At 49.9% G+C, this 23,321-nt stretch overlaps 1 protein-coding gene across 1 annotated transcript in view; it reads left to right on the top strand.

Moving 5' to 3' along the window:
• KCNJ3 (potassium inwardly rectifying channel subfamily J member 3) overlaps positions 1 to 2,557 on the top strand; it is a 45,487-nt gene extending 42,930 nt beyond the window's left edge. Inside the window, exon 3 of the mRNA XM_010210404.2 lies at positions 1,170 to 2,557. Coding sequence (XP_010208706.2) covers positions 1,170 to 1,753 — 584 coding nt within the window. The 3' untranslated portion in view covers positions 1,754 to 2,557. The remainder of the gene's footprint in view (positions 1 to 1,169) is intronic.
• Positions 2,558 to 23,321: the final 20,764 nt, after the last annotated feature.

Below are 23,321 nucleotides of genomic sequence, written 5' to 3'. Positions count from 1 at the left end.
CCCCTCCCGGGCTCGCGTTCTCTCTGGTAAACCAGAGAGCTGAGGTTTATGTCTCGTGATATGCTCAGGTGTGTCAGCAAAGCTAGAACTTGGATCCCGTGAGCAGTACCAGGGAGTGTAACACGGTGTTGTTTCTCTGGCTGTATGTCACCAGGCTCATGTCCATCCCCTGTTCCCCCTCACTACAGCCCCACTCTCGTTTTTCCGCTGCCTTCCTGATTACCCTTTGATTTTCTCCTGACTTAAAGACCTCCCTGCCAAGCTAAGCAGAGGATGTGTTTGCAGAGGTAGATTCAGCTTCCTGAAAACCAAATGTCATCTTTCCAGCTTGCTGTGCTAGGATAAAATGGCAGGGTGATGCTATTTACAGATTGCCACAGATACCATTAAAAAAAAAAATAGAAGCAACAAGATTTCTTCCCGAAACCTCCATGGTCATCGGTTCCCTCTGGTTTCCGAGGTCAGATGGGTCCCTGGGATGGCCAAGGCTGGGTACTCGGGAGGAGGGAGGACCCTTCTCCACGGTGGGAGGTGGTGGATGCAGAGGAAGGGCAGCGTTGTGCCTCTTAGTCATATTCCTTCTTCCTTGCTGATTTTCCTGAAGCTTGGATCTCAGCCTGGCAGCGATGGATCTGCGAGCAGATTGCTGGTGAAGCCCTTAAAGAGGGATAAATGTGTTTCATGCCCACTGCTGGCTGGTGGGTTGGGAGGCACCAACGTGGGCTTGGTTTCTGCATGTAAAGAGTAGAGTCTGGGTGTGTATGTGTTCGTCAATGTGATGAAAATACGGAGTGACTTACGTAATACGTGGAGATCCTGACAGGTCCACCATCACAGTACAGTCAGCAGCTCTTGCTAGTTCAATACTGGGGTTGCCAGTTAGCCCTGTGTTTTGTTTGTCAGCAGCTCCTTCAAAAGTGTCCATGTAATAACAGACATGAATTATTCAGTTGCTCTCTTCCCTCCATCGCTGGCTCCTTTCACCTTGAGGATGATGCTTTAATAGCTACTCTGTGTAAGTGGTAAGCATGCCATAGCCTTTTTGTTTACTTTCCTACGTTTGAAAACATCAATTGTGTCTCACTGAAACGTTCAGAAAACCCCGAGGTTTGTGTGCATCCCACACTTGTCCGTAACCCGCGGGGCTTTCTCTGCCTTGCTCGTTGCAGGGATGACGTGCCAAGCCAGGACGTCCTACACCGAGGATGAGGTGCTCTGGGGTCACCGTTTCTTCCCCGTCATCTCTTTGGAAGAGGGGTTCTTTAAAGTCGATTACTCCCAGTTCCACGCGACGTTTGAGGTCCCCACCCCGCCGTACAGCGTGAAGGAGCAGGAGGAGATGCTGCTCATGTCCTCGCCCTTGATAGCGCCCGCCGTGAGCAACAGCAAGGAGAGGAATAACTCGGTGGAGTGCCTGGATGGTCTCGACGAGGTCGGCACAAAGCTCCCTTCCAAACTGCAGAAAATAACCGGGAGGGAAGACTTCCCCAAAAAACTCCTCAGGATGAGCTCTACCACCTCTGAGAAAGCCTACAGCATGGGGGATTTACCCATGAAACTCCAGCGGATCAGCTCGGTCCCAGGCAACTCGGAGGAGAAACTGGTGTCCAAAACCACCAAGATGATGTCGGATCCCATGAGCCAGTCGGTGGCCGACCTGCCTCCCAAGCTGCAGAAGCTGTCAGGCGGCGGCAGGATGGAAGGGAACCTGCCCCCCAAACTGCGCAAAATGAATTCGGACCGCTTCACATAACCCCGCGGCGCTGGGACGCGCACCTCCGCTCCCCTCCGGCTCCGGCCGCCGCTGGCAAGGGGCAGGGCGGGCAGGACAGCAGCCCCCCGCCAGCCCTGCAAGGTGTCGGTGAGCTCTGCGGTGCCCAGAGCGAGGGGCATCCCCGTGCTGGCGGCGGGACGGGCGGCGAGAGCCGCTGCTCCTTGGCATGTAGTATCACAACACGCATGCAATACTAGTGTGCAATTTCTTGCATATAGTTCTATGGCATGACTCCTACTGTATTTATACTGTATATGCTGAAAAAAAACCCACGTGGGAAAGGGGTGTTTCTTTCCCCTGAGAGCACTGGCAGGGGCTGCCCAGATGGGCTGTGGAGTCTCTTTCTCTGGGGACATTCCAACCCAGCTGGATGAGTTCCTATGTGCCCTATTCTAGGTGGCTCTACTCTGGCAGGGGGGGTTGCACTGGATGAGCTTTGCAGGTCCCTTCCAGCCCTTGAGATCCTGTGGTAACTTTCAGGGTAAGTTATCCTTTGAGTCGAAAAAAGGGGGTTGTTTTTTGCCTTTTTCTGATGTGAATCGTGACGTTCTGTTCGACAAAGTAGTTATGGTGCATGTCTGGTTTGGGTTCATCTTTTCCCGAGGGGAAGGCGTGTGTGTTAGTTCCTAACACCGACTCTGCTAGCCTTAAATTAACTGCTGGGGTCTATTTTGCTTTAAACAGTTTTCTTGGCTTTTCTCTTCCTGCGTTTTCAGGCTCCCCCCTCCCCCTAAAAAAGAAGTGACCGTGTGTTTCATGAGGCGTTGCTTAGAGAGGGAACTTGTGTCAATAAGCCTAGGTGAATCAATCAATAAAGGAATAAAATGCACACTTTAGATATGATTAGTAAAAAGTGTTTTAACTCTTCGTGGTTCATAACACATGTGGGAGAAAAGCATTTTAAATAGGCAGGATGGGCTTGATTTCTCACGTTGATGGAACAGCTCAACACAGGAATAGCTGATGTCTCCATAAAGCCAAGCAGATGTTTTATAGTGGAGAGCCCTTGGTTCCGCAGTGCCTGGGTGTTGGTGGCCCCGTTGCCCTGTTCAGGTGACGGTTGCACGAGCTGCTGTCTCGCAGTCGCAGCGAGTCCCAAGCACGTGGCTCCTTACTGCTTTCTCTGTGGTGAAAATGATGTTTAAACATGTCCTTAACTGAAGTTGACCCTGTGGGTTTCATAATGAGTAATACTTTGTATAAATGGTTGGTTTGTTATCCTTCCATGCTTGTGTTTGGGTTTCCTTCTCTGTCTTGATCTGCTGTAGTGGGGTCGAGCCGGGAGGGATGGGGTGTTGTGTGGGTGCCCCCAGCATCGTGTGGTACCCAGACACCTGTGTGGGGTGGGATGTGTTTGGGAGCCAGGTCGTGATGGCTTCCCTGGGGCTCCTTCTTGGAGGAAGAGGTCTGCCAGCAGCGGCCAGAAACAGGGCTGTGCATGATCACAGCTGCGTGCAGAGCCCTGGAGACCACAGCCAGGTCCCAGACACGGACACACGTGGGTCAGGAGGTGTGTGCAAAGCCCTGGAGACCACGGCCAGATCCCACACATGAACACAGGTGGGTCAGAAGGTGCCTATGTAGCTGTGGTTGTGGATGGGCACTTCTGACTCGTGCTCTGCACCATCCCACATGAGCACTGATGCTTGCTACAGGACTAATGAGAGCAGAGCTGATGATCTTTGAGGAGAAGACTGCTGGCATGGAATGTGAGCTCAGAGACTCGGCAGTGCTGGAGGGCTGGCTCAGGCAGCGCTGTGGCTCGGTGCTCTGGCAGCGTATGACCCAGCAGCTGTACACCCAAGGACTTTCTACTGGCTTCTTTTCATCATTGATGGCAGTTTTTGAGCAGCACTGCATGCTCTTGGAGGATGTCCAGTCCTCTGCATGTTACTGCTGAAGGGAAGGGCATGCATTGCTCCCTGTGTGCTGAGCCTGTGTGCTGAGCCTGTGCTCTGCACACAGGGCGAGCAGACTGCTGTGTGGCAAGGTAAGGTCTGGGCTTCTTTTCTCCCATTTGCTAACACTTCCTCAGGATGTGTTATAAAATACTGCTGATTTTCTTACCAGCCCTGGACCAGCAGCGAAAATGATGATGTACAATGGCCAGGTGTCAATGGTAAAAAACACTGCCAGAGAGCCACGAAGATTAATGGCAACCCGTGGCACAGCTGGGTGATGAGTCCTGCCAGCAAGCCTGAGCAGCTGGGGCTGGCTTTGAAAGGAAAGGACCCAGCAGCTTGACCCCCCCCCCTTCAAAAACTCATTCATTTGGGGTGGATGGGAGACCACTGCCTCCTTTCTGCTGCTGGAGTGTGACCCAACCAACCTGCTGCCCTTCTGGGACACTGCAGTTGCACTAGAGGATCCTTGTAGGTCCCTTACAACTGAACGCTCTTTCTCTTTCTCTTTCTCTTTCTCTTTCTCTTTCTCTTTCTCTTTCTCTTTCTCTTTCTCTTTCTCTTTCTCTTTCTCTTCTCCCTTTTTCCCAGCTCTGCCCCCAGTTTTGTGGCCCTGGAAGGGGAGTGCTGGTGCAAGGTGGGTTCCCTACTCACCTGCCATCGGCCTTGGGAATGGCTTGCGGTCCAGTTGACTTTTCTTTATGGAAAAGTTAATGTGATGTGTCCCCAGACTAAGAGCAGAGGTGTCTCACAGCCATGTCTCTTGGCCACCAGCTTTCCTCCTCCCAAAATCCATGGGGAAGGTGCCTGGTTTCCCCTGCCTGTAGCAGGTCCTGCCTTTGGGAGAGCCAAGTGCCGTTTGTTTGGTGAACTTTGGGTTGAACCTGTGCACAGGACTGATGAAGTAGGAGCACTGTAGATGTGTTCTACAAGTTGGACTTAAAATAGGTGCCAGGGAGAAGTGCAGTAGCTGTGATACACACGTGCAGCCTGAGTGGCTGCAGCTGACTCGGGAGCCTGGGTGAAAGTATCTGATAACATGGGAAACACTGGAGAAGTAACCTTGCTTTTATTAAACTTGTGCCACAGAAAACATTAAGTTATGATTAACTGAAGAGTTTGGGGTTTTTCAGTCAAAATGTGCCCCTGTCCTTGCTGGCTGCAAGATTTCTGAGGCTTGTGTGCAGCTTGTTACAGGGACAGTGAACACGTCCCTCATCAATAAAAGTACAAACATGGATGATAACTCTAGTTATTTATTCTAGGAAGCCACTGCTGCTTAGTATTTCTCTTTTATTGGTGTGGCCACTGTTTGGGGTGGGGGTTTTTTTCCCCCCCTTCCCTAATTAACATTTTAGCCCAGCCCTAATGCTTGTGCTGACAACAAGTGACTGATTGCACAGCCGGTCTGTGTCCTCTGCTGCTGAATTTATGCTTGAATTATAGTGTAAATTGTACATATTCAAATTGGAATTAACTATAAGTGCTTTTTTTTCTGGCATGACAGTCTATAACTGTATAAATGTACAAGTTTATCTGAACTATAGGAGATGACAGACTCTTGTATTCATTAACACTGCAAGCTCAGTTTTATCTACAGCTATATTAAACTTTCAAAACTTGTTTGGTTTAAATGTGTTTTGTCTTTTATCCCAGTCCACTTTTTATTACTCTAGTAAAAGTACCACTCATACTCGAGCTGTTTAAGGGCTTCTGATTTTCACAGGTGCTGTGTGCCAAAGGTTAATGCCTCGTTTGCTCTGAAAAGCATCAGGAGTGAAGCCTGAGTGCAGCTGGCTCTGTGGCATTCACAGGCTCCCTCCCAAAGGACAGCGTTGAGGTAGGTGCTGGGAAGTGATGGGCTGCTGTGGTTCAGGCAGCCTCCATCTGCCCCTGTCCTGCTGAATACTTGAGCTTTAATTTATGGCATGCCATTTCCTCTGCAACACAGAGAGTGGAGAGCTCACTCGCTCTCTTGCTGCACAGAGGAGCTGAATTGTTGTCGTTATCTGCCCCATCCAGCCCCAGAAATGAAGCTCCATAAATCACTAGAGGCTCTCACATCTCTCCCCGTTAGACCAGACCTTCCTCTTTGTTTTTTGCTGTAAATTGCCCTTCTGGTGCCTGGGCATCACCACCCAGGGTGAGCAAAACATGTTCTGTGCTAGCACAATAAAAATAGCAGAAGACAGAGGAGAGGTGTGATGATACTTGACTCTTTAACCCCTTCCCCTCAAGAGGCTGCTGAATGAAGGGCATTAGAGCAAAACCATGATTTGTTTTCCCCAGTTAACTGCTCTCCTTGCTCCGAGTCCCGACCTCATATTGCTGGGCCACTGTATGCTTGCCCCTGTGTGCTGATATATCTGAGGCAGTAAAAGTTGGAGGTGTCTTTGCTCACTCACCTGGTTTCTGTTGGGTTTTATTCTCCATGTTGTTTCCACATCTCTCCTTCTGCTGCTGCAGCCTGTGGTACAAAGGCTCCTGTTACGTCCTCAGCTGTGGTTGAGACCAAGTGAATTTCTGGCACTTTCCCTGGGGATGTGATAATGAAACTGCAGGTGGGTTTTATTTAAATACCTACATAGGAATTGGCTCTGCCAAAAAGGAGAGGGGCTTCTGTGCTATGAGAGCTCAAAAGGAAATACATCCTCCTCAAACTGGGAGAGGAATTTAGGCACCTTTAAATGAGGTGTGAGAGCTTTGTTCTACCTATGGTGAGGAGGAAGGGGGAGCACTGCCAGGGCAGAGGGGCAGCTCCATGCCTGGGCAGCCCTGGGACAGCTTGAACCCCACCATGGGCAGGGTTTATGGATCAGGTCATAGGGATGCATCCATATGGCTTTTTAAAGTATGAGAGCAGCAGGCAGCCCCTGATCCAGCTGCCACCCTGTGACACAGTGGGAAGTGTATGGGGGGCCCAGCAAGGACACTTCAGTATTTATGAGTGATAAACACTGGACTCAAGGCAATTTACAGCTTTGCTTCTCACATTTCCACCTTGCAAAAAGGGAGGGAAGAAAAGGAGAGGGAAGAATGGGAAAGGAAAGGGCAGATAGAGAGCGAGCTCATCCTTTGATGGCAGCCTGATGTTTGTGTGGTTATAAGTACTGTTTAGCTCGAGTGTAATACTGGTTTTGTTAATCTGTTTGCACCACTTCCAAGCACTCTCTGATTGCTGCAAAAATGCACTTGAATGATTATTCCCTAGACAAACATCTGTGGCTCATCCCTGGGAGGCTGGAAGGCCCTCGCTGCCGGGATCAGCTCTACGTGACCCCCCAGCTCAGCTCAGCTCAGCTGAGCGTGTTTGTGGGCAAAGCTGCAGGGAGGAAGGGGTGATTTGTCCCAGCCAGCTCTGCTGTTGTGGCACTGGTGAGTTTTGCCCCTGGAGAGGTGGCCCTTCTTTGTGAGCAAGGCAGGGAGGTGAGGCTCTCCTATTTCACTGCTGTGCACACTTTGTCTTTTGAATATCTCCAGGGATGGGGACTCCGTCATCTCTCTCAGCAGCCTGTTCCAATGCTTAATAACCCTCTCTGAAGTTCTTCCTCAGCTCCAATGCAAACCTCCCGTGGCACAACTTAAATCCATTTCCTCCTGTCCTATCACTGGAGAGACTGACCCTCACCTCACTGCAGCTTCCCTTCAGGTAGTCATAAAGAGTGATCATATCCCCTCTCAGTCTCCTCTAGGCTAACAAAGGCTCCCTTGACCCCTGTATTGTCACTATGTGGTGTCTTCCCCAAAGCCAACAGCTCTGTTCATAACCCTGAGGGGCTGTGGGCATCACCAAGTGATGGATGCAGGTGATAACCTCAGTGCTGGGAGTGCTTGCTCACTGTTTATGGTCATGACAATTGGGCAGCTCAGAAACCAGGCTACTGCCACGTTCCTCCCCTTGAACAGGGGATGCTAACAAAAAGCAAGCAGGACACCACACATGGCAAGCAGGTACGTGTGTGGCTTGTCTGTGCCGTGCTTGCCAGTCCCCACTAAGCAGCTTCTGTTGCAGTGCCCATCACTGTTCAGCCCAGTAAGGAGCCTTGTCAAGCTGGTGGAGGAACAGCATGAGCATGCCATGGAGATGAGGTGTGCTGGTGGCTGCCAACGCCGTGGGCTCAGCAGGGCTTCCTCTGAGTATCCAGGTACAGGAGGTGAGGTGGTGTGCAGGTGAGAAAAGAGACAGTGTGCACGTCACAGTGACATACACATCCCTAAGAACACACCATCTGTGCTGCCTGTGTGTCCATAAGCCTGCAGCCAGCAGCAGGCAAGGGAGCTGTGTCCTAATCCAGAATTACTCCTCGTTGCCACTCTCCAAACTTTGGCATTCATTTCTAAAACGTGTGTGGGTTTAGATCAGCTTTTTGGGCACTGTCCTGGGGAATGGGGTCTTTGGACTCCTTCCACACCAAGTGCATGGGGTGGAAAGCATGTGGCAGATGGACCAGGAGCCTGTAGAGACTTTTCTCTTGGCATTCTCCAGCCTTTCCCTGGGAAGGCTCCAGGCATCATTTCCTTAAGCATTCTTGCTGCCTTCATCAGTGACAAAGACAGATTAATGCATGTCCCAACAGAGGGATGACATTAAGTCCCATGCTAGGATGATGCTCAGGATTAACATAAAGGTGCCCTCACACCCTGCTCTGAGGAGAGAGACATCCAAAGTGTTTGCTTTTATTTGACACTGTTGGTTAATTGAATTTAAAGAATAAATTAGCAAAGCTCTCCTTTGAGATGATAAAAGCCCAGTGTTTTGTTCTTGGTGCATTACAAATTTGCATGTTTCTTTTTGGGCAAGTTGTGGAAAACTCTCAGCATCTTCCTTCACCTGCATGATTTGCTGAGACCCTGTTCCTCTAGCCCCAAAATCCTCCTTGCTAAGACAAAAATGTCAAGGCTTGTGCCTTGAGGCAGTTTGGAAGTCAATGTGGGCTGCCAGAGAGCCAATGTAAGAAGGTTTTTTTCTGGCTGTCACTAACAGTTTAACAGTTAATTAACTGTTATCTGGCTGCCTGAACCAGATTGCTTTGTCTGAGTATTGGCACATGGGCTCAACATTGGCTGGAGAAATCGCCCAGTGCCCTGACAAGGTCTCTGATCAAGGGGGCTGCAGGTGCAGGCGTTGCAATGTGATGCTTCTGCCACCTCCCCAGGACACAGAGGGGAAAGATGGCACCAGCATGATGTGGAGCATCAGGGCAGCACTACCAGGTGCCAAAGCACCACAAGAAGAGACAGAGCTCAGCAAAAAACACCCCAAATCTCATCAACTCATCTGTCTCTTGCATCTTTCTGCCAAAGCTGTTCGACCTTACAGCCTCAGAAAGGAGATTATCAAACCCCAAAATACAAATGTGCATCCAAAGAGTGTGTAAATATCATTTCCCACTGCTGTTCAGAGGGATGTAGCCATTTATTCTGCTTCAGCCATTCCCCTGGCGTGAGTGAATGAAAAGCTCTAAGTGAGGATAATTGATTTCACTCTAACTGCCTTCTGATAGTGTGCAATGAGGGAGAGCCTGGCAGGCTTGGACACGGCAAGGCAGGGGAGTGATGTTGTGCAGGCTCCCTGCAACCTCAGCTTTGCCTGATTTTCCCCTTTCTGAGTATCAAAAAGCAGCAGACTTCAGCTCACTCTCACTAAAGCTCAAGAAAGTGATTTTTTAAAGTACTGAGCTGGAGCTGGACAAGAGCTGCCTTATGTGAGGGGCTAACAATAGGTCTTGCAGTAGTTTTTCAACTTAAATGATTTGAGAAGCATAGAATCACACAGAATCCCAGAATGGTGGGGCTGGAAAGGCCCTGCAGAGCTGCTCCAGCCCCAGCCCCTGCTACAGCAGGTTCCCCTGGCTCAGGGGGCACAGGAACGTGTCCAGGTGGGGTTGGGAACCTCCCGAGCAGGAGCCTCCACACCCTCCCTGGGCAGCCTGGGCCAGGGCTCCCTCACCTCAGCACCAAAGGACTTGCTCCTTGTGTTTGAGTGGAACTTTCTGTGTTCCAGCTTATGTCCATCACCCCTTGTCCTGTTGCAGGGCACCACAGAACAAAGCCTGGCCCCATCCTCCTGACATCCACCCTTTAGGTACTTGCAAGTACCTAACACCCATTTCACAAAGCAACTGCCTTGAAGAGTTCTCCTCATTTCTGAAGCAGCTGTTTGGTCCATGCAGCATTGCAGTATCACAGGTAAACCATCACAAATACCCCCCCTAGGAAGCAATGCCACCTTTATCTCCATATGTCACATTTCCTCCTAAAGCACCTTTTGCTTCTGGCTCAGCACAAGTGTTCTCATACCAACAGCTGTATTGCCTTTTTATTCATCAATACTTAGTGATCCCACAGGGTCCAAATGCCAGCTGCATTCTTCAAGGAAAGATCTCTTCTCCTCCTCCCTGCAGAGGGATGGGAAGCTTTGCTCTGCTGGCTCCATGGAGGGAGTATCACTTCACAGGAGACACAAGACACAAATTAAGCCATGACAGGTATTATTGATAAGCATCCAAAACCCTCAACAGCCTCTTCTCAATGCAGAATTTAGAATGTCATAGTGAAAAGGTAGGAAATAACAGTTTCTTTGCCCAGACTGGTTCTTGTCTATGACATTCCTAACGTACCCATACAGGCACCTTAATGCTCTTGCATCATTTATGTGGTTTATGTGATATTTTTTGCCTTGTGCACACACACTTTGCTGGCTCAGCCCCCCCAGGAAATCTGTGCTAAGGAAATGGCATGCTCTGTAAGACAAGTCAGCTATGGCTCTGGTACTTCAGTGCCAAAATGAGTGGAGCAGAAAGACAACAGTGGAATCATGTTTTTAAGCACGTGCTCGTAGGTCTGGGTGTTGTGAAGACAGTTTGTTGTCTTCTTAAATCTAGACATCACAGTCTTAACCTACAAACAACTGGATGTGCAAAGAAAAAGTTGCTGATTGAGCTGTCAGCCCCTGTCCTCTTTACTCAGGCTGCCTCTTCCTTCCAGCAGTGCGTGAGCTGGGAGTGCTTGCTGACACTCTGGGAGCGTTGCACAGCGTTCTGCCTTGGGCTCCAAACCCCTGCGTGCTACCAAGACCATGAGCCATTCCCTTCCTTCTGCAGAGGCACTTGGGGGATGCCAGGGACTCGAGGCTCTGGGTACTGAGTGGTTAAAAAGAAACCTCTTCAAATGAGTCTGTAAAAGTGGTTAAATAAATACAGCTGCAACACTTCATTAATAAAACCAGAAAGGAGAGTCTTGGGTGAGCGGATGAGTGGGACATGCTCGTGCCCCAGGGCACTGAACTGGATGTTTTCTGTCCTGTTTGTCATTGTGCTGCAGGTGATCAGTCCCAGGCAGGGCACAGAGCACAGCAGTTAGGTCCTACTGCAATCATTCACCGTTCATCAAGACTTTTTTGGTATTCACCCAGGACAGCACAGGAGGGAAGGAGGAAGCAGCAGGCAGGTCTGTCTTTCTGGCAGGACACCCCATATCGGTGCTCCAGCAAAGCTCCTTACCTTTTGTGTAATAAATAAACAGCTATTAATGCAACTACTGCTGCGGTAAAAACTCAGTTGCTCTGGTTAGGCCAACTGCTGCTTCCATAAAGACCTGATCTTTGTATTCAAATGGGAGGGGTTTGAGGGATGAAAACTTGCATTGCATCTCAAGCCTTCTGCTCCAGTGCCTTTTAAGTAGTTCAGCACGTACAGACTGCTTGTAGAGTCAAGAAATAGAAGTAACACAGAGAGGATACTTTTAATGAGAGCTGAACTTACTTTCCACATCTTTGGGAGCTAGCACATTAAGAATCATTGGGAAAACTGCTTTAGGTTGGAGATGGAGACAAGCCAGTGTTTCCCCAGGCTCTGCCCACCCTGTCCAGTCTAACATCCCCTGACTGAAGTGCCAGGAGCTTTCCACTCCAGTTGTGAGCTTCCCAGAACTGGGCTAGCATGGAATACACACCTTACAAGCAGTCACTCTGCAATCCCATTAGCTCACACCACCCACCCTGCCAGGGGCCACGGAGGGGGGAGTCCTGCAGCCTGGCATGGCCAGGCACACCCCTGATGCTCTGCCAGAGCATCCTTTCTTTCATCTTACCTGTTCTTTGCAGAACATTCCTCTAAAGCAGAGGGAAAGGGTTTGTAACTTAATTTACGAACCTTCTTCCTGCTCTAGACTTGCCTTTTCTGGTTTTTGTTGTCAGCAGGGGATGTTTAGTGCAAGGAAAATGCAGCTGGTCTGTCCCAGGGCAGACATCACCCACACACTGGTGCTGGGGGGGAGTTACACAGGGAAAGACCTTTGCCCACATCTCTTTCCCTCAGGTGCATGCAGCACAGAGAGAGAAGGGCTGTGTTTGAAGGCAGCCCTCTCCCTTGCAAACTGGTTCTGCAGAAATGGACCATTTGTGGATTATCTGTTTCTATGGTGATAGGTTGGAATAAATGTGTTGTGGTCCTGGCTGCCTTCAGCTGCCTGTTTTCTGCAAGGTCTCTGTTGTCAACAGTGAAAATACAGCATCTAATCCCCTGTAGCTCGTCAGCAGAGACTTGGGGACAGGATCACAGGCTTCAGCCCGTGACGAATCACTGTGGCAAAACTGCGTGAGAAAGTTCCAGGGCAGTTAATAACAACCACCATCCTGATGCCAGGGACGTGGGAATTACTGTAAGGGAGGAAAAGTACAAAAAAAGGAAGGGAAAGAGATGTTTTTCAGTTTGGGTCTTGTAGAGCCAGAAAATGCCCATTTGTCATGGGTGGCTCGGGAGCTGGAAAATCCATAGCTGCCCTACATAGTAATAAAGAAGGAGCCTGATGCAGACATGGGGTTTAAAAGCTGTAACATTGTCAGGGGGAGGGGAGTCCATAAAAAATGACATGCATTTGCTAAACTATTCCCCTCTGGCCCTTAGATCTGAAAGCTGCTGTTTCCATTCCCTGCAGTGTGTGTGAGGCCAGGAGATTTTACAATGGAAATACTATCAAATCCTTCTCCACCTGGAAACACCACTGGGAAATGAAGGGGTTTTTTTCCTAACCTTATCTAAAATCCTAGAATGTGAGATTTGCTGGAGTAAGAAACAAATTATTACCCTCATATCCTCTTAGGATTCATGTCCCAACTGGCAGACACAACAGACATCATCCTGCTCTCCCTAAACCTTCCAAGTGCATCTTTAGATACCTCTTTCCTGGCAGTGGACCCCTGGGCATAGCACTGGGGAGGGAGAACTGAAGCATTTCCATGTGCTGCACATGCAAACAGCAGCTTCCCACTCACCTCACATGTAGAGATGAGAAGCAAGTAACAGAAAAGTGAATTGCATGACTGCTCAGCCCCTGAACTACTAAAGTCATGGAGTGACTGGACAGGGCAGGAGAGTTCACTAGTTTGGGGGGTAGTGTCTGTACTCACCTGGAGTTGGGTGCAGAGGTGAACTCCTCAATGAAGCCAAAAGCCAAAGCCAGGTTGTGCAGCAAGCCAATGTGCTGGAGGAGCAGCTCCACTGCAGACAGGGTGCTTCACACCAGACAAAGGTCCCACGTGAGCAGCCGAGATGCACCAGTTCCTGGGATGTGTAACGTCTGGCCAGTCTTTCAAAGGGAAAAGACAATGTTCAGTGTTCAGCTGGCTCAGTGCAGCACTTTGCTTGGGAAAGTTTTGGTGTTAAAATTATTAACAGTGAACAATTGTAAATAAGCAACAAGCTGCTGTGGTAAGAAATGTCCTGCAGCTATTCCCACATGCAGCAATATCAATAGCAGCAGCACACAGACATGTGTGCATGAGCCTGCTCACACCTGGATCACCTAACTTGGGGGTGGAGAAGATGCTTATCCTGACCAACAGCCTTGTGTGCTTTGATCAGCACTTTCTCTTCTTTACTGTTTTAATGGACTGTTTCTCTGTTGCTTGTGTCTTCACCTGCAGCTCGTTGGGGTGGATCACAATGAATCACACAATCACAGAATCATTTCAGCTGGAAAAGCCCTTTAAAAGCTCATGGGGTGCCAGCCCTCCCCTCACCCTGCCAAGCCCAGCACTACCCCACGGCCCTCAGCACCTCACCCCACGGCTTTGGGTCCCTCCAGGGCTGGGCACTCCCCCAGCTCCCTGGGCAGCCTGGCACAGGGGCTGACACCCCTCTCAGGGAAACAGTTCTGCCTCAGCTCCAGCCTCAGCCTCCCCTAGGGCAACTCAGGGTTGGGAAGAAGAGATTGACCCCCACCTCTGTCCACAGCCTCCTCTGAGGGAGTGTCAGAGAGGGCTCCTGTCTCCCCTCAGCCTTCTCTTCTCCAGGCTCAACACCCCCATTCCCTCAGCCCCTTCCCCAGCTCCTCTGCCCAGCTCTGGCCACGCTGCAGCCCCTCAGTGTCCCTCTGGCAATGAGTGAGGGGCTCAACACTGAACACATGAACCCACGTTCAGGCTGTTCAGGGAGCAGAGAAGGTGGGTAAGACAGCTGCCTCCCTCTTAACAACAGTGTACACCCCACAGAGCCTCCTCCTGCAGCTTGCCTGAGATGCTACAGCAATAAAGAAGAAAGTCCTTCCAGCTCAGCTTTCATCTGCCCAGAAGGAGCCAACAGGTAAGCAATGCTTCCTTAAACCTTCTCCAGTTTTCTTACTTTCCAGCCTTACCTGTGTGCTGGGTGAAGTGGCAGCATGGCAGGAGGCATTTCAGGTCTGATGAAGCACTCCCTGTGCTTGGGAGGTTTTTCTGCTCTCAGACCCAGGTGGGGTGCATTGCTCTCAATCAAACCCAGGTGGGTGCATTGCTGTGCACAGCCAGGCCAGGCTGAAAGGTTGTTGCTATTTGTAAAAGCACTTTTCCCAGTATTTTGTGGTTTTAGGTGGGTGGTTGTCATTAGAGTTGACATTAATTAGAAGCAATGGGGTTTGTTTTTCAAGGCATGGTGGAGGAGCAATGAGCAGAGTCCATGTGCTTTGGGGAAGGAGGAGTAGGGTTTGTGGGTGGTGCATGTCTGGCCCACACACTTCAGCATTTGAGAGTCTGGTGTGATGTGCTTTATTAATAGTGCAGGGGTTTAGCACACATACCTTGTCTGTGGATGCAGCTTTCTCCTCAGCACTGGCACCCTGCCCTTGCCACACCACACACTGCAGCACGAAGAACAGCAATTAGGAGTCTTTGACTGGTGCAAAGCTGAAGGGAAAGGAGAGAAACTCAAATGTCAGTGGCTTTTAAGGGTGTATTTCAGAGGGTTTGGGAGTTGCTGGCTGCATTGCAGCTCCTGCTTGTTGCAAGGCACCAGCTGCATCACCCCCAGCACTGACACAGCCACCCTGGGTACCCCCCCAGGGCTGAGAGGTCACAGCCCCCAGCTCAGCTCCTTCAGCACAGGAGCCCTGAGCTGCCTCTTGGCCCCAGAGGTGTGAGTGGGGAAGGATGGAGCCAGCCCTCCCTGCAGTGCCATGGTAACAGCTCCCCTTTGCATCCCCATCCCCAGGGTTTGCTATTCCACACTGAGTTTAATTATTTGGCATAGAGCAGGGACAAAGAGCAAGCTACCCACCCCATCCCACAACTATCCAGCAAGAAAGAGCTTCCTGGGGTTTCCAGGGGAGGCCAGGATTAGGGAATGTTTTTTTCTCCAACAGCAGTTGGGGGTGTGCCCTGAGCATGCTGAGCACCCCCATTTCCCTGCACATCCACAGCTTTGTCCCCACACTCATTAGATGAAGGTTTTGCTCCAACTGTAAAAGATCACCAAATTGTCTTTGTTTTCTTTTTGCACACCCAAGAGCCTGTGGCTGGTGGATTTTCCAGGTGATGCCCCTGCACTGCTCTGACTCCCACCTCCCTGTCTCGCTGGGGATTTGCTGCCTGTCCATGCTCATCACTGGAAATCCTCCCTGGCACTGCCCAGGGGGGTGACACCAGTGTGAAGCGTTGGTTTGGTGAGAGGGAGCCTTGGGTTGAGGGGGTTTGCTGCCTTCTCTTTAGTCTTGTGTTTTTCCATCCCTTAACCCATCCTTGAAATGAGCAGGTCAGCTTTTTTAGAAATGCTTTAGAGGGTGGCAACATAAAAGCCCCTGCAAATGTATTTGCTGAAAGGAGTTGGGCCAGTGGCTGAGGGAGCTGGGGGTGTTCAGCCCAGAGAAGAGAAGGCTAGGGAGGCACCATCACTCTCTCCAATGACCTGAAAAAGGCTTGTATTGAGCTGGGGGCCAGTCTCTGCTCCTCAGTAACAAGTGACAGGACAAGAGGAAACAGCCTCAAGTTGCCCCAGAGGAGGTTGAGATTGGAGCTGAGGCAGAACTGTTTCCCTGAGAGGGGTGTCAGCCCCTGTGCCAGGCTGCCCAGGGAGCTGGGGGAGTGCCCAGCCCTGGAGGGACCCCAGAGCCGTGGAGCTGAGGTGCTGAGGGCCATGGAGTAGTGCAGGGTGAGGGCAGGGGTTGGATCAGAGGGCTTTGCCAAGCAAGATGATTCTGTGATTCTATACTATATAATATGTCTTTGGAGAAGTATCAAAAGATGAAGCTGTATAAGACCTGAGCTTCATGGACAATGAATGCTGTCCAGAAACCCTCACAAACCATGCTGGGCTTTGCACTGCATTTGCAGCCTGTGGAGGCTTCAACCAGCAGCTCTGAAATGCTGCTGGGGACTTGCTCTTGGGAGGATGAGGAGATGGCAACAGCCACAGGGCTGTTCTGATCCCACAGAGCCATCCAGTCCCCAGGCACTGGCCAGGGCCATCCCCAGGGCATGCGCCCTCGCTCCTGGGGGAGGAAAAGTGTAGCCTCTGATCTCCCAGTGCAGCAGCCAACTGAGCCCTCCAATGAGCTTTTGAGGTTCATTTCTGAAAGGCCTGGGAAGCCTCAGCTGTGTGCTGGTTTGTAAGCTTGGAACTTGACTGATGTTGTGTTTTCTCAGCGTTCACATCGTGTTTCTGCTGACACGTCTGTCAAAACTATTACTGCAACCACAAACCGGCTTTTAACCAATATTCTTCTTTTACCAAAACCCTTAATGTTTTGTTGGTCCAGACATGTCTTCAGAGCTGATTTGACACGTGTTTGAAAACATTCCTGATAAATGTCTGACTAGAAAGCGTTCTTTTTGGCTAAGCAGAGAATCTCTAAGTAACGGATGCTGTAGCAAACTTTTTGGATGCCTCCCCACCCCCCAAACCTTTCTCCTTACTCCCCCCAGCCCCACTGAAGTGATGCTGATGAGCTTTTGTGGAGTATTTAATGAATCACAGAATCTCAAGGGCTGGAAGGGACCTTGAAAGCTCACCCAGTGCAACTCCCCTGCCAGAGCAGCACCACCTAGAGCAGGGCACACAGGGACTCCTCCAGGGGGGTTTGGGATGTCTCCAGAGAAGGAGATGTCATCATTGCAGAACTCTCCAAGAGCTTGTGTAAACAAAGGGCTTTTTTTCTGCCAATCTTTCTTTTTCTTTCCTAGTATAGTGTTGCCATTGGGGTGCTGGTCTAGATACAGCACCAGCTCAGGCTGGAGCTTTAACATCTTCTCTATTCTTGCTTCCTCTGAGCACGTTGATGTGGCACAGTGCAACGGGGCATCATATCTGTTACAGAGCTCTTATCAGAGGAGCTGAAGCACCAGTGGTAATGAAGGAGAAAATTCCAAGGCAGAAGATCTTAGTTGGTGCCAACAGCTGCTACAATCAGGGTCTTTTTACTTGCCCCTAGAGCTGTAGTTGGTCTTTTCTGGACAGAGAAAATACTTCATTCTTTGCCTCCCCCTCCCCACCCAAAAAAAAGACCCAACACAAACCAAACCAATAACCAAAACCCAACAAGCCTAACACAAAAGCACAAAATGTAAACCAACCAACCCACACAACCCCAAAGCCAGCCTTGCATACATTTAGGACAAACAGAAGTATCCTACATTCATTCTCCCTTTCTTTGCCCAATCATAACTGTTCAGAGGGTGTTTCAATGTGTGGCCTCTGTGTTTTGGGAGTGAAATTTCCTGGGAAGTTTTCATCCAGAATTAAGGGAACTGTGCCAGCACCGTGGCTTTACACAAAATAGGTCTGGCTGGTTTTAGCCAATTTGACTCTGGTAGAGAGGCAGAATTCCCCCTTAGCTTGGGAACTGTAACATACCCATCACAGCCAGCTCTCTGATCCCCAGACTATTGTGAATAAATCAGGTTGCATTCATTTCCTCCTCATCTCCAAGCCTGCCTTGCACAGAGGACACAGAAAAGGTCACACACCTCAGTGCTTTTGCCACTAGGTACCTGAGATCTTCTCAGACTTCAGCCCCCTGAGCAGCACTTGGGATGTGGCAACCAGTGTGCTGCTGGGCTGCATGGGAAACCAGAGAAAGGAGAACACTGAAGCCAAGAAGCCATAGTGTGGCAATTACTCTACAGTTTAGTTTTGTAACTCATTGCACAGAACAGAAATGGCCAAATTGCAATCTCTGCCTTTAGTGGAGCTGGCTCTGAGGCTGTCTTTGCAGCCCAGAACCTTTTTCTCTACTCTGAAACACCACAGATAAAGCAGGGATCCTGAGGCAGCTTTTCCCCTCAGGTGGTGAGATGATCAGTGCAGGGATGCATCAGCACAATCTCCTGCATCTGTCCCATCCCCAAGCCCTCCCAGGGACTTCCAGCAGGACCAAGGCTGATCCTGTCAGACCACAAAGGACAGAAGGAGGTGAGGACCTGCACCCTGAATGGTCCAGGGCTGGGACAGCACTTGGTGGGAACCCACCAGTTGCTTGGTGTGTGGCTCACCATGCATGTTGTCCTCCAACACCCCAGCTCAGGGCCAGCCTTGGGGTGTGAATGGATTAGTGCCAGTCCCAAAGCATATTAGTGCACCTCATTGCATATCAGATCAGAAAAGGTGAGAACAAAAGTTTGATGAATCAAAAGCAGCAAATAAAACCACCCAAACCCCTCCAAAGATTGTCTGGATGGAGACTAGTCTCATTTACCATCCTGCAAACTCACCCTAGGAGCAAGGATGTTCCTGTGTCTTCATAAATGATACACTGGATGTTTTAGGGAGCTCTGCTCTTACAAACCCTGGAGTGAGTAGCAAGAAAGATTTCGGGTGCTTAAATAAAAATGGTAGAATCACAGAATCTTTTGGTTGTTAAAGCCCTTGAAGCTGCTGCAGTCCCAGCCCAGCACTGACCCTCAGCACCTCAGCCCCACAGCTTTGGGATCCCTCCAGGGCTGGGCACTCCCCCAGCTCCCTGGGCAGCCTGGCACAGGGGCTGACACCCCTCTCAGGGAAACTCTTCTTCCTAAGACATCTCAGGCTTGTCTTGCCTGCAAGAAGACACTGGAATAACTCATCTCAAGTAGAAGCAGCTTTCAGGCTGTAAGTGTGTGTTCTTTCCCCTGAGCTCTGACTCTGTAGCTGGGGGACATTTGATCTTGCTGGGTACTTGCCACCAGAGTGTGGTTGTTTTCTGGGCAGCCTCTTCCCCTTGGTCACTATTATTTATACCTTGCAAAGAACCAGAAGAACACAAGCTCTTGTTTTCTGCATCACAATAACAGCTGAAACATCCCATCTGACAGAAATTCATGCTAGGTGGAATAATCCCACCAGGCTTCATTAATGGGCCATTAATACCTCTCTGCTTGCAGGTTACAAACACACCTGGGGTGTTATTGCTCTGCTGTCACTGTCCAGTGGCACAGTTACAGGCATCCGTGTTCATCACAGCTCTGCTTAAACTCCTGCTGCACAACCCCCAGCCACCTCTTTTTCTTCACTGGAGTCACTCTCCTGCAAAATAATATGAACTGGAGTAATAGTAAGGCTATGTAAAGAGATTGCTCTTGATTTGGGTTACTACCATTGCACTGAGGGGGGCTGAGCTCATTTAACTGTGAGGGCAAAAACCTCACAACCATCTTTCCATCAGTCCCTGCTAAAAGAGTGAGCTCAGTGTGTCACTGGGCAGGACACAGAAACAAGAACACAGCCTCTTGCACCAAGGAATAAAGTGCTCTAATGGCAGATGAGCAGATGGAGGTGAGCAAGCCTTTATGTACATGTAAAACATCTGACAGATATATATATCTATATGCTTATACACACACTTACATGGGTTTATGTCTATAACAAGCACTCACTATCCCTCAGCAGGGCACAGGATGGAGACTGAACCCCTCCAGCTGAGGTGGGGATCCTGGAAATGGCTCTGGATGCCACCAGATTGCAGCACTGGAGCTATCAGTGGTTTAGAGGTAGTGGTTTTATGGCTATGATTTTGCATTTGTGGTGGGAGCTGCTGGCATGAAAAGCAGCAGTGGCCCAGGGGTGGATGGAGGGGAGAGCCCCAGTGTCAGCGCTGGGAACCTGCAGGGATGTGTCGGTCATTCTGGGCACAAATTTTGTCTTGAACTCCACACACTTAAAAGCCAAATTCAAGCTGTTAGAAACTCTCTTCAGCTTCCAAGTTTTCCTCTTGCAATTGATGCCTGGGAGCAGGATTCAAACAATGTCAAGTTTGGGAAAGAAAGGAGGGTAATTCCAGGCAAGGGGAAATAGGAGGTGGGAGAGGAGACAGGCTGCAGCCCAGGAGGGGATGTGGGACATTCATAGTGTGCCCTGGGACAGGGATTCAACCCTGGAGAGAAGAAAGCCCTGTGGAGGCACTGCCGGGAGATCTGGATCATCCAAGGGAAGATACTGGTTGTTTTAAGTACCTTACAAGGCAAATGAAAAGGAAAGTTCTCTGAGCACTGACTTTTAGGGGAAAACCTTTGCTTTTTTGGAAGATGATGCTACAGGTGCTCAGCAGAAGCCAGATGCAGCAGGTGAGTGCTGAAGGTCTATGTGCCACATGCACCCATATGCCACCACTGCAATGAGAAGATCTTTCTGTGATCAGCTGGGAGAGCAAAGTGTGGCAGGCAGGAGGTGGGCACCTCTGGTTTCTCAGCAGCTCCCTGGCACTGCCTTTAAGGTCCTGGAGTCCAAACCCTGTCCTCACCCTGCTAAGCCCAGCACTAACCCACAGCCCTCAGCCCCACAGCTTTGGGATCCCTCCAGGGCTGGGCACTCCCCCAGCTCCCTGGGCAGCCTGGCACAGGGGCTGACACCCCTCTCAGGGAACAGTTCTGCCTCAGCTCCAACCTCAACCTCCCCTGGGGCAACTTGAGGCTGTTTCCTCTTGTCCTGTCACTTGTTACTGAGGAGCAGAGACCAACCCCCAGCCCACTGCAGCCTCCTGTCAGGTGTCAGATATACAAACCCCTTGAGCTGACATAGATGATATCTTTTTCTGGGTAAATCTGATATGCAAATAACAGAAATACAATAAGAAAAGAAGAATTAAATGAAAAATGGTTGTAGCAACTGCATAAACTGCAGGGAGGGAAGCTAACATGAGCTGGAGCATCCCCTAGCATTTTGGGGGACCGTGTGGGACACATTGCACCTCAGACCAGTTCAGTCATTGGCACCACGGTTTGGTGCTGCAGCATTTGGCTGGAGCTCACAATAGCTGCAGAGGGAAAGCTGTGTGACTGTCTGGTCTGTGTTATGTCCAGAAAGAGTATGGAAAGCATGCATCACTTCAAACATTTCCTGCAGGATTCAGTTGTGAACACCGTGTCTCCCATGGGAGGACAGTTCTGCTGGATGTTTACAGAGGAGCTCTGAGGATGGCTCACAAGCTGCAGGCACAGTGGTGAAAGGCAGCTCTCAAACACTGCTCTGCACAAAAGGCTTTCCCCAGAACCTCATCTCACCATTTCTCTGTGTTTTACCTGACTGAAACTCCCATGAGGACAAACCGAAGTCTCAGGCTTGGTACTTGCATTGTAAAGGCTCCTTCTGAAAAAGCAACAAAACCAAACCAATTTGAAAGAAAACCTGAAGTCAAAACTGTTTCTTTTCCTTTTAGTTAAAAGCATTCAGTAAAATGTATTTCCAGTAAAGCAGCATCTAGTGTGTGAACTGGCTTTCCACAAGCCACACACTAAATGCCCACTGAGGGAGCCAAGGGAAAAGGGGGAATACATGAGTCTCCACAAGTGCTGCGGGACCCTTGGGCTTCTGTAAGCCTCACATGCCCCCAGCTTTGCCCCCTTTTCCCAGAGGAGAGCTAACCTTGAGCAATGAAGCCTCTTCAGGAGCACACCAGCAAAGGCCACGCAGTGAGGGCGTTCCAAGCCCCGAGAGCCTCATTTCTTGCTCCTCCTCAGAAAGGTGTGCTGCAGCTGAACAGCAACAACAGAAGGTATCTGTTGATCTTTTAGCCAGTATCTGATCAAAAAGCATTCCAGGGAAAGGGCAGGAGCATCACAACCCCACTGGAATCCCTACAAGCCTTTGCTATCCCTGTACATGAACAATCTCCTCTGTCTGTCAGAGGAAGCCGTTAATACCCTCAGCAGCTGCCTAATGTCCCTCAGTGAATTTCCCCCCAAAAGTACAGGGCTAACACATATTCCCTGGGACTATTCTTAGCAGGAAAGGGCTAATTTGCAGCAAGGAAATGTTTGGCACAAGTGCAGAAGTTAAAACAGCTGGCAAAAGTGCTGCTAGATTTGGTTCCCAAGCCAGCCTGTGGATGGCCCAGGAATGTGATGCTGGAGGAGCACTTACTGTGCCACAGGAAGAGGGGAGGGTAAAAATCATCCTTTAAAATGAGAAGGACAGGGTGTGGGCTGATGGGAGCCCTGGGTCATGGCCACAGGTTGGCAGCTCCTCTGGTGCCTCTGTCAGGGCCAGATGCTGAGTGCTGCTGTGGCAACCCCCAGCACTGGGTGCAGGCAGGAGGGAGGTGATGCAGAGGATTGCCTTACAAACTATTCATTGGAGAAAGTGCCCCTGGCACAGGAGGAGAAACTCCTTTGGTGCTGAGGGGAGGGAGCCCTGGCCCAGGCTGCCCAGGGAGGGTGTGGAGGCTCCTTCTCAGGAGGTTTCCAACCCCACCTGGACACGTTCCTGTGCCCCCTGAGCCAGGGGAACCTGCTTTAGCAGGGGCTGGAGGAGCTCTGCAGGGCCCTTCCCACCCTCACCACTCTATGATTTAGTTATTCTGTTTCAAATAACTGTAAAAAACCCCAAAGTACAATAGTTCTTCCAGTCTTTTGAACAGGGCTTGTCTCCATCAGCACAGAGCCATTGCATCCCTCCTGGTGCTGAGCTCTCCTCCCTGCCCCAGTGCCTCTGCCTGCTCCCAGGGCTGCCCCACACCACCCCACCCACAGAGAGCTTCCCGACACAGTCCCAGGCACCTCACCTCAGAGCAACACATCAGATGCTTGGGGTGGGCTGAGGGGAAGGGAATCCAAAAGATTCAACCTCTCTCATTAATTTCATCTCTGACTGTGAGACTAACTAGCAAGGTCCTGAATATCAATAGCTACATGGGAAGGAGCAATGCTGGCAAACAGCATCAGCAGTTACACATGTGTGTATATATCTATATCAAATTAGCATTACAGTTATATTAAGTACATAATCATACCATAATCATATCATCATGTCATATCACCATGCCATCATGCCATTCTATGATAATGTTAGATATATTATAGATATAGTTGTACATATGTGTTATTATAACCTACATGTGTTATTAGGCATGTATTATATGTGTTACCATGCATTATGATATACACAAGTGTATTACATGTGTTGCTAGACATATGTATCACTATGTAA

This window comes from Colius striatus, chromosome 11, assembly GCF_028858725.1.
Source record: "Colius striatus isolate bColStr4 chromosome 11, bColStr4.1.hap1, whole genome shotgun sequence".
Taxonomy (NCBI): domain Eukaryota; kingdom Metazoa; phylum Chordata; class Aves; order Coliiformes; family Coliidae; genus Colius; species Colius striatus.
Note: the sequence above shows the minus strand (reverse complement) of the source record. Positions and strands in the feature narration are given on the sequence as shown.